This window comes from Mauremys reevesii, unplaced genomic scaffold (genome assembly GCF_016161935.1).
Source record: "Mauremys reevesii isolate NIE-2019 unplaced genomic scaffold, ASM1616193v1 Contig1, whole genome shotgun sequence".
NCBI lineage: Eukaryota > Metazoa > Chordata > Testudines > Geoemydidae > Mauremys > Mauremys reevesii.
Window position 1 is genome coordinate 5,015,734 of NW_024100715.1, and position 9,984 is coordinate 5,025,717.

The 9,984-nt window shown below is 52.7% G+C and overlaps 1 protein-coding gene across 1 annotated transcript; it reads right to left on the bottom strand.

Annotated features, from left to right (window-relative positions):
* Positions 1-250: 250 nt before the first annotated feature.
* LOC120392385 (C-type lectin domain family 2 member E-like) lies at positions 251-8,381 on the bottom strand. The gene is made up of 4 exons (XM_039517100.1): positions 8,097-8,381; positions 5,795-5,979; positions 3,397-3,500; positions 251-1,442 (listed from the first exon to the last, which is right to left on the bottom strand). Exons 1-4 carry the CDS (start codon positions 8,248-8,250, stop codon positions 1,313-1,315), a joined length of 573 nt encoding a protein of 190 aa, XP_039373034.1. The 5' UTR covers positions 8,251-8,381; the 3' UTR covers positions 251-1,312.
* Positions 8,382-9,984: the final 1,603 nt, after the last annotated feature.

Below are 9,984 nucleotides of genomic sequence, written 5' to 3' on the forward strand. Positions count from 1 at the left end.
CAGAGAAATTGAGGATCCCACAGCTGTCAAAGTGATCATTTTAGGCTGCCGTGGGCTATGCTAGGCAGGGTGGGTGTGCCTGTGCAAACAAGATCACTCCCTGAAGTTCTTTTCCACACTTGCCGTAATTCACCACCAGATGTCAGGGTAGAGCTCATCTTGACTCTGCTTACGTGTAAAAAAAATAAACTTGTTTTAATTTAAATAAAAAATTCTGAAAAAAATCCAATTTTGATTTTTAAAGTCTCAGCGTATCCACCCTGATCAGCCCCATCCCTGGGATCAGTTTATTATGAAAACCTTGTGCAAATACTCCATAACAACAGGTTCCAAAACATAGTCCATTTATCAGCCCCCATGCATATAGTCCTTAAGATCCCACGACATCTGGTCCATCAATGTCTTTCACCACCCAGGGCTCTTCTCTGATCTGCTCCTGTCCTTCTGCCATGTCAGCCACCCCAGCTGGAGTGCAAACCCACTCTTCCCAGCAGCCTCTCCCCCGGGAGTTCATCCTCACCCGAGAAATATCCAGCACTCGCCCTGTTCTGTTACCTTTCATCTCTAGCAGATCGGCCCTGCCACTGCTCCCCTGGCCCTCAGCTCCCTCTGGCTCCAGCATGGGGACATCAGCCGGTAAATCCCTCTGCCATGCCCTTGCCTTCAGCCTTTCCTGTATCACCAACCTAGAGCAGTGTTGCTCTCTAATGTGTCTCTTGAAGCGCTTGATATTAAAACACTGCGATTTAAATATTAACTAAGCTAAGTTACTAACCAATCAGGATGATTTTACTATGTTATTAACCAATTGTAGTTGATAAAATAATATCTGGACAGTCATAAAATAAAAGAATACTTGGTCAGTTGCTGTGAGACTACATGGCGGTGTATATATCAGATGTATAATAGGAAATGAAACAATGGATTCACATGAGTGTGGTTCTTTTGGGTCACACGGATCCCTAATTTGGCTCCTGAACCACTGAGGATCTGACCGGAGTTTGCTGAAGTGCTAAACCAGCTTTTGAAGAACAGCAGCCTCTTCTGCAGGTGTAGAGAGAATATTTTCTTCTTTTCAATTTATTCAACAAGTTCAGTTCGGTGAATGGTTCGTTCAAAGTTAAGAGTTGGAAAAGCTTTTCTGCTTCCCCCCACTCCTTCCAATGGGTGAATAAAAACTAGGGAAGCCCTGGGGAGAGTCTGTAAGGAATAAAGACGCAGCTTCCTTCATTTACAGGTAGTGGAAGGTGTCTCCCCAGTACAGCTTTTCCAAGCCTAGTTCCTAAGAGTCTCAAAGTTTTGACTCCACAGCTCATCCCTTCCCCATTGTACGGGCATTGGGTTTGCTGCAGATCCAGCGTCTCCATGTTCTGCACCGTGAGCTGCCGAACCAGCCCTCATCCATCAGAAAAACACAGTCGCCGCCTCCTCTTATCAGAAACCTGCAACAGAGACACCAGGGGTGGGAGTCAGGGATGGGCGGGGCATTGCCCATCACTCATGGACAGGGCAGCACCCAGAGGCATCGGCCCCATTTCAGACTCCTCCCTGGCAGACGTAGGCAACAAGTACAGTAACTCCTCACTTAAAGTTGTTCCAGTTAACACTGTTTCGTGGTTACATTGCTGATCAATCAGGGAACGCGCTCATTTAAAGTTGTGCAATGCTCCCTTCTAATGTCATTTGGCAGCCGCCTGCTTTGCCCACTGCTTGCAGGAAGAGCAGCCCGGTGGAGCTAGCTGGTGGGGGCTTGGAACCAGGGTGAGCTGGCAGCCCCCCCATCAGCTCCCTGCTCCCCTAAGTTCCCTCTGCAACAGCTGCCCAGTAGGCTAGCAATTGCAGCTGTCCCTCCCCCCATTGCCATGTGCTGCTCCTGCCCTCTGCCTTGGAGCTGCTCCCCGAGACTCCTGCTTGCTGTGTGGGGGGAGGGGAGAAGGGGGGGGGGCTAATGTCAGGGTGTCTCCCTCCCCCCTGCTCCTGCACCCCTCTTACTCCATCTTCCATAGAGCAGAGGGACACACGACAGGGCTCAGGACCAAGGGAGTTTGCGGGCAGCTGCTGCGGTCTCAGCAAGCGGATCTAATTAACAAAGCAGTGTACTTAAAGGGGCAATGCGCATCTCTCTCACACACACACCGTGCGTGTCTCTGTCTCTGCGTGTGTCTGTCTCTGTCTGGGATGCTGTCTCCTCTCCCTCCATTCCTGCTGCCTTGTAGAGTGTGAGAGTTAACCCTTGAGGGCTCAGCCAATCGCTAGTTTATCATTTAGCAGTAAGGCATCCCTGGGAAATATCCCACCCTCTGACTCCTACACCTCAACCAAGCTTCACAATCATCACTGTGTACCAGTATTAAATTGTTTGTTTAAAACTTATACTGTGTGTGTGTGTGTGTGTGTGTGTGTGTGTGTGTATAATATAATATAATATAGTCTTTTGTCTACTGAAAAAAAATTCCCTGGAACCTAACCCCCCATTTACATTAATTCTTATGGGGAAATTGGATTTGCTTAACATTGTTTTGCTTAAAGTCGCATTTTTCAGGAACATAATTACAACGTTGAGTGAGGAGTGACTGTAGTGGCTATTGCAGGACAGGGAGAGGAGAAAGGGGGTGGGGCTGAAAGACGACAGCTGGGGCTTCCAGAGAAGTCTTTATGCTGGTAGATATTAGGCACGACTTGCCCACTACTCAGCTTTGCCTGACACTCTCCCCTAGCTCCAACTTTCTCTCCAGGCTCATTCGGCACGGAGGGGAGAGAATCCACAGGCCTCTCACAAGGCAGCGAGCAGCAGCAGCTCTCTGCGGAGAAGAGTTTGATACGATCCTCCCCGGGCAGCTGGGGGACTGTCAGAGAGGCCGCGGGCCTGTTTCAAACCCGATGGGCTGTCAGGACAGACTGTTAGTAGTGAAATGAGATGTCTCCCTACAGCCTCAAATTACCCCAACAGTGAAGGACCCTGTTCTTCTCCGCACACCACTCCTCAGAGCGGGCTTAGGGAGTCTAACTTCCACCCGGACAGCCCAATGGGGAAGGGGGAGCTCAGTTAGTGTCTCCTCCAGCAACCGCCCTTGTGCCCAGAACTGTGGTACACTGTAAACCCTGTGGGGCAGGGACCATCTTTCTGTTCTGTGATCGTACAGTGCCTGGCACAATGGGGCCTTGGTCTAGGACACTGAGGTGCTACGTTACTACAAATTATGATAACACTGCGCAGGGGCCGCAAATGCTGGTGGAATATTGGTTTTAGTCCATGAAAATCAAATACCAAGAAGAGCCCAGACACATTCCCACATCCTCAAACAACCTTGGTTGAATATATTCTTCATCTTTTGGCAGCATGGCAGACACTCGTGATCTAACATGGAGAATGTTACTGGAGGGAAAGGGACTCACCGGTTGTCGAATTCGGTGCTGTTGGGCCATCTCCAGGCCTGGCCTGGCTCCCTCTGGAGGCCGATCCAACGGTCGAGGAAGCCCTTATAGCGCAGCAGGAAATCCTGAAAAATAAGACAAGGCAGATTACGTTTAAGCCCCTGGCTCTGGTGCTCGCCTGCCCCTGTGGCTCTGTGTGGTACCCAGTCAGAATTTCTGGTTGGGCCACCTGTACTTTGCCAGCTGAGAGCCCCAGGTCCGATGACACCAGCCCAGCCCGTGCCACAGGGGGGCTGAGAACACGTCGCAGTTTAACCAACCAGCTGTGGGTCATGAAGACAGGACTCAGTGACAGCAGCAGTTCTCCTCTCCACCAGCCCCGCTCTACGTTTGGAAGGGGTCAGAGCTGGCAAGGGAAGGGCCATCAGGAGAGCAGCTGGAAGCTCCCTCCTCTGACAGCAGCTTCAGCCGGTGAACCAATTGCTGGCTGAGAATCCCAGTTTGCTGGACGTCCCATCAGACTGGGGCCTGCTCAGCTGGGAGCCTGGGGACACGTGCAGGAGCTGGGGCTGCTCAGAGGCCATTGTACCCCCATCTGTCTCCATCCCCACATCCACGTTACATGGACAGACCTGCCCCTGCCCCATCCTTCTCCACTCCCCTCTGGGGCTGGGCATCTCTTGTGTTTTGCAGGCACCTCTGCATCTCCTTGCCAGGCTCCTTCCCAGCAGCGCTGCACATAGTGCCCCCCCCCCCGCCCGCCCACCAGACAGGCAGGAACTGCTCTGCAGAAGGGCAGAGCTCACTCCCTGCACAGCCCAAGAGTGTTTCCCCTGGCACCCATGGGGTCACTGGCTGTGGTGTGCTGGACAGGCAGGTCCTTCAAGTGCTTGCTCATGTCAACTCCAAGTAGGTGTGTGTGCACAGTCGTCGGAAGGTTTCTCCCGTAGCGGTACCCATCGGGTCGGCTGTGGAGCCCCCTGGAATCATGCCTTCCTGGCGGTGTATGTAGGTCCCTGCCAACCCGCCGCCTCCTCAGTTCCTTCTTACCGCCAGTGACAGTCACTGGAGCAGCTCTTCTCTTGCCATGGCAAACGATCCCCTAGTGGACTTTTTTTGTTGTACCTGTAAATAGTCGAAAACTTAGCTTTCTACATGGAAAGGACAGAGCCATTTTGAAATTCGACACAGCTCTTCATTGCAATTGCTGAGCAGATGAGGGGACTCCCGGTGTGGTCCCAAAGGATCTCGTCATGGATTACGGCTTGTAGCAGAGCGCGCTACCACCCAGCAAAGATACCTGCCCCAGCTTTAACAGCACACAGGCCTCCTCGGCAGCATTCCTGGTGCAGGTCCCCATTCAGGACATCTGCAGGGCAGCGACGTGGTCGTCAATCCACACCTTTACATCGCATTACGCCATGACTCAGCAGGCTAGAGACAACGCAGCATTCGGCAGGGCAGTGCTGCAGTCTGCGACTTGGTGAACTCTGACCCTCCTCTTAGGAGATGCTTGGGAGTCACCGACTTGGAAGCGACATGAGCAAGCACTCATAGACTCATAGACTTTAAGGTCAGAAGGAACCTTATGATCATGTAGTCTGACCTCCTGTCGTGACTGGTGTGGAGAAAGTGAAGAAGGAAGTGTTATTTACCCCTTCACAAGGACCAGTGCTCACCCAATGAACAGGGGTGCTGGGGTGGGATCTGAGTTACTACAGAGAATTCTTTCCTGGGTGCTGCCTGGTGAGTCTTGCCCACACGCTCAGGGTTTAACTGATCACCATATTTGGGGTCAGGAAGGCATTTTCCTCCAGGGCAGATTAGCAGAGGCCCTGGAGGTTTTTAAGACGAAAAAACACAGTTACCTACCTTTCGTAATTGTTGTTCTTTGAGATGTTGCTCACGTCCATTCCAAGACCCACCCACCTCCTCTATGTCGGCGTATCCAGCAAGAAAGAACTTTTATAGACTGCCATGAAAGCACCACTCCAGGGGGCTCCACAGCTGATGCGACAGGTACCACTAGGGGAAAAACCTTCCAACACCCAAGCACGCAGCGCATGCACCTACTTGGAATTGACATAAGCAACATGTCTTGAAGAACAAGAGTTACGAAAGGTAGGTAAATTTTTTCTCAACAGGCAGCCCATTGGTCAGGAGCTGACCGGGCCGGCCCAGCCCTACAGAGGGGGATCCTCCCCTGTGGGGCTCTGGGAAAGAGGAGGCTGGGCTGGGAGTGATCCCTGACTGCAAACCCAGCTCTAGCCAGGGCTGGGATTCGGCCACCAGAAACACTCTCAGCTTTCCTAGCATGAGAGGCAACAGGTCAATTTCTGGACCTCTGGGGCTGAGCCCCGCCCGTTTCCAGCCCTGCCAAGCCCAGTCTGCTGGGATAAAGCATCTGCCGCTCTCTCACCTTTTCCTGCTCACTGTCGATCGCAGCCAGGGAGGCGTTGAGTGCAGAGCACTGGCTCTGGCTGTAGGTCCAGTTCCCGTCAGTCTCTGAGAAATAGTAGCATTTCCCTCGGTACCCGATCCAGTCCTCTGGGCAGCAGGGTGCAGCAGGGGGGCCCGGAGCAGCCAGAGGTTTGGATTTTTCCACTGAAAGTGAGACAAGTAACACAGGGTCAGAGACACTGTTCCCCTCAGCCTGATCCTGTAGCTGAGTGAATGTGGGAAGAGAATCGCTTCAGATCCAAGCTTAAACCCCGGTAGCTGTGCCAAGGGAGGAACGAGACTACTTGGAACAAGAAATGGACGACCGCCTCCCCCCCGCCATCTTCTTTAGTGCTTCAGTCTCTGGGGGGTCACAATCACAGGAGGTGCAGCTGACGAGCAACCCAGAGCAGAGTGCAGCTGCACCGGAGTCACCGTGAAGGCGTGGAGCAGGCAGGTAGGGGTAGGGCGACCATATTTCCCTACGCTCAATACAGGACAGCTGGTAAAATTACTCATAGTCAAGCGAGTTCAATGGCAATCGATCAGAACTAGGCAGTGCAATCATTTAAATTAACATCACCTTGACTGAGCCCCTGTGGGGGAAGGAAGGAGCCTGCCGGCCAGGCTGCTGGTGAGCTGAGCGCTCCGACCAGGGGCTGCTTCTCTGCACGGTGCTGGGAGAGGGACGGGCCCTGCCGGGGAAGGGGGGATATGGAGGAGCAGCTGGGCTAGGGAGGGTGAAGGGGCAAAGCAGGGAGAGGGGGAGCGTGTAAAGGGCCGATGGGTGGGCAGCCGGGGCGACATGTAACTTACCTGGACACCGCACTCACCAGCCACCGCAGCTCGCAGCCAGCGCTGGCTGGCTGGAAACAGGATGGGGGGTGGGGGAAGCAGGGCCCTGCTGGCTGAGAGCCGGCACGCAGCAGGGGCTGTGCTGATGGACCAGCAGGGGGAGCTGACAGCCCCACGCGCTGCATCTTCGCCCCACCACCACTCCCATCATTGGCCACTGCCCCCCGCTCCCCGCTGGTGGGTGGGTGCCTGAACTGCTCGACAACAGCAACCGTAATGTACAGTGCACCTGGAACTATATAAACAGCAGCCCTCAAAGCCCTCACTGCTCACGGGTGGGAGCTGGGGAGCAGGGTCCGGCCAGAGCAGGACCTGCCAGTACTGGTGGGAAGGAGACAGAAAATTTGGGACAATTTCCCCATTTTTAAGAAAAAGTCGGGAGACCTGCAGGAGGGCTTAAATACGGGACTGTCCCTTTAAAAATGGGACGTCTGGTCATCGTAGGTAGGGGGAACGATACCTGATGCTTGGCACAGACCAATATCGACACCAGACAGAGTTCAATATAATTACATGGGATGCTGGGTCTGCTAACCCAGGGACGTCCTGCTGCCCCAGCTGCCTGGCTCCCCTTCCCAGGCTCTTTGCTTTGGAGATGCCTTGAGATGAAGATGGGATTAGACTCACAACAGGGAACAAACCCAGGTGCTTCTTGGAGCAGCTTGTCTTGGAACCCACCAGAGGAGAGGGAATTCTTGAGTTAGTCCTAAGTGGTGCAGAGGATCTGGTCCAAGAGGTGAATGTAGCTGAACTGCTCAGCAATAGCGACCATAAGGTACAGTGCGCCCGGAACAGTAGAAACAGCAGCCCTCAAATGGCACCGACTGGGCCAGTTGGTGCCTCTGGGGGACCTTCTCTTCCGATTTCCTTCGTCTGTGGGTTGAACCACACAGCCTCAAGGGGGGTTTTGATACTGAATGATACGGCCTGAGTCAGTGACACAGGAGCACCCACCGGCCCTGAAAAGGGGCTGCAGAAAGGCCAGCCCGATAACGGCAGAGCGGCTCAGTGCTGCAGACGGTACGTGCTGCTTAGCAACGGTGAGATGGCAGGTATAGAAATCAACAATAAGGTCTGTCAATAATGTGCCCTTTTAACGATGCTGATCCTACAGTTCCACGTGCACTTTACCCTAGACACGCAATATGCGTATGGGGACTGGGAAGCTCTGAGGTGTAGGAAGATTTAGCACCTTGAAAATGCCCCCACTTGATATCTCTGGGCCTCAGTTTCCTCATCCAGAAAACAAGAGATAACAAGCGCTCTGTGCCTCACAGATCTCCAGTTACTAAGGTGCCGGGGCTGCATAGGCCTTTAGACAAACTCCTTTCTCACCTGACTGCTGAAGCCAAAGGGGACACGGAGGAGAGATTCTGTGACTGTGACAGCTCCAGGGGGAGCAGAGACTGGCTGGGCCATGCACTTACCTCTTAAAAGTTCTGCTAGAGCAGCGATAGTGATGAGGGCGATCAACATAAAAACTGCGGCTGCAGCTAGGACGGCAGCTGGGACTAGGACGTGACGGGAAGCACATTCCCTGAGGGTGTGGTTAGACCCAGGGCCTGAAAGAGACAAAGCCATGAGTGCTGCTGGGGAGCAGACTCATTAACGGTATCCGTGCCTGAGCCGCTGTGGAGCAAATATCTACTGTGATTCCCAGGGTGCTGCCCTTCCCCCTCTGGGTACAGACATTAACTACAGCCCCATTCAGAGGCTAAACCCACTGATAAACTCGCCCAGTCCCCAATGACCCCACGTTCACCCAACCAGGATGGCCCAATACCAATACTTATTTAATCTCTCCCATTGCTCCTCCCAGACTCTCTCAGAGCTGCTACCCAGACTGGCTCTTGGCTCACAGTTGCCCAGAGGGGTGAGGGATGGGAACATGTCTCACGCTCACCTTTACTCTGCCCCATGCTCGGCCTTTGCCCTCTGCCTGAAGGAATCAGACTTCCCCCTCCACACCCAGCCACTGAGCCTGCCAACTCCAGCTGCGTCCACCCCCACCCCACAGCCTGTGACTGGACCCTCAACTCCTTCCCCTCCCCTTAAGGGAAGCTCATGCAAAGTCTCTCTGGTGTCAATGGTGTCTGATTGAAATGTACCATTGATATCACTGATATTGCCACTGTTAGATAATTGCAACAAGCCTTGTCCAACATACGTCATGGCAGGTGTCAATGGAAAAGTTAGGATTTGCTCAACATAATTAACCTGTGCATGAACATGTATCATCTTTGTATCTGAAGTTATGAATATTGACTTATGTACCAATATTTCAAATGGGTTTGCTCCTGGAGAAACACCTACAAGGTAGTTTATTTACATCCAGTCTGGTCAACACATTGTGAATAAGCTATTCAAGTTGGTGGCTCCTTAAAGAAAACCAGGGCCGGCTTTAGGCACTGCGGGCCTGATTCGAAGGAGCTGCTGCGAAGTCCCAGCAGTAATGGCGGCGGCAGCTCAACCGCTGCCGCAGAGGAAGGTCCCTCTGCCAAAATGCCGCCGAAGACAGCAGCAATGATTGAGCTGCTGCCGCCGACACTGCTGGGACTTTGGCAGCAGCTCAATCGGCTGCCAGTGTCTTCGGTGGCATTTCGGCGGAGGGACCTTCCTCCGTGGCAGCGATTGAGCTGCCGCCAAAGACAGTGGCGGGACTTCGGCGGCAGCTCCTTTGGGACGTTGCGGGGCCCAATTCCTGGGAATCGGCTGAATTGCCCTAAAGCCGGCCCTGAAGAAAACTTAACTTTTCCATTGCATCATAGAAGAATCTTTTCCCCCACCCATGAGCCTTCCTGGGGATGCTTTAGACAGAATTTGGGCAATGGCTGCTCCTGAGAGTCAGCAAAGCATGCGTGAGCATGTGACTTGCTCATGTGACCCTGGCCTCCATCTTGTGCCTGTACTTTTCTACACACTGTGCTGGGGGCTTTGTTTTGGGACAGTGACATTCCATCCACATGGGAGAAGAGATAAAAGACCTTGGAAATATCTCCAGTTTGTCTTCATTTCCTGCTACATTTCTCTGGTCTGGATTTTTAACAAGGAAGCTCTAAACGGGACTGATGACCCCCAACCTGTTTGGGTCATTTCCAGGGAGACTTTTGCAAACTTGCAGTTCATTTCATCACTGCTACAAACCTGATCCAAGACCTTTGCACTGAGCGTATGCATTCGATTTCCTTAACCACTTTATCTTTCTCCTTCTCTTCTCTTATAAATAAACCTTTAGAGTTTAGATACTAAAGGACTGGCAACAGCATGATTATTGGGTAAGATCTGAGCTATGTATTGACCTGGGTCTGCGAATGA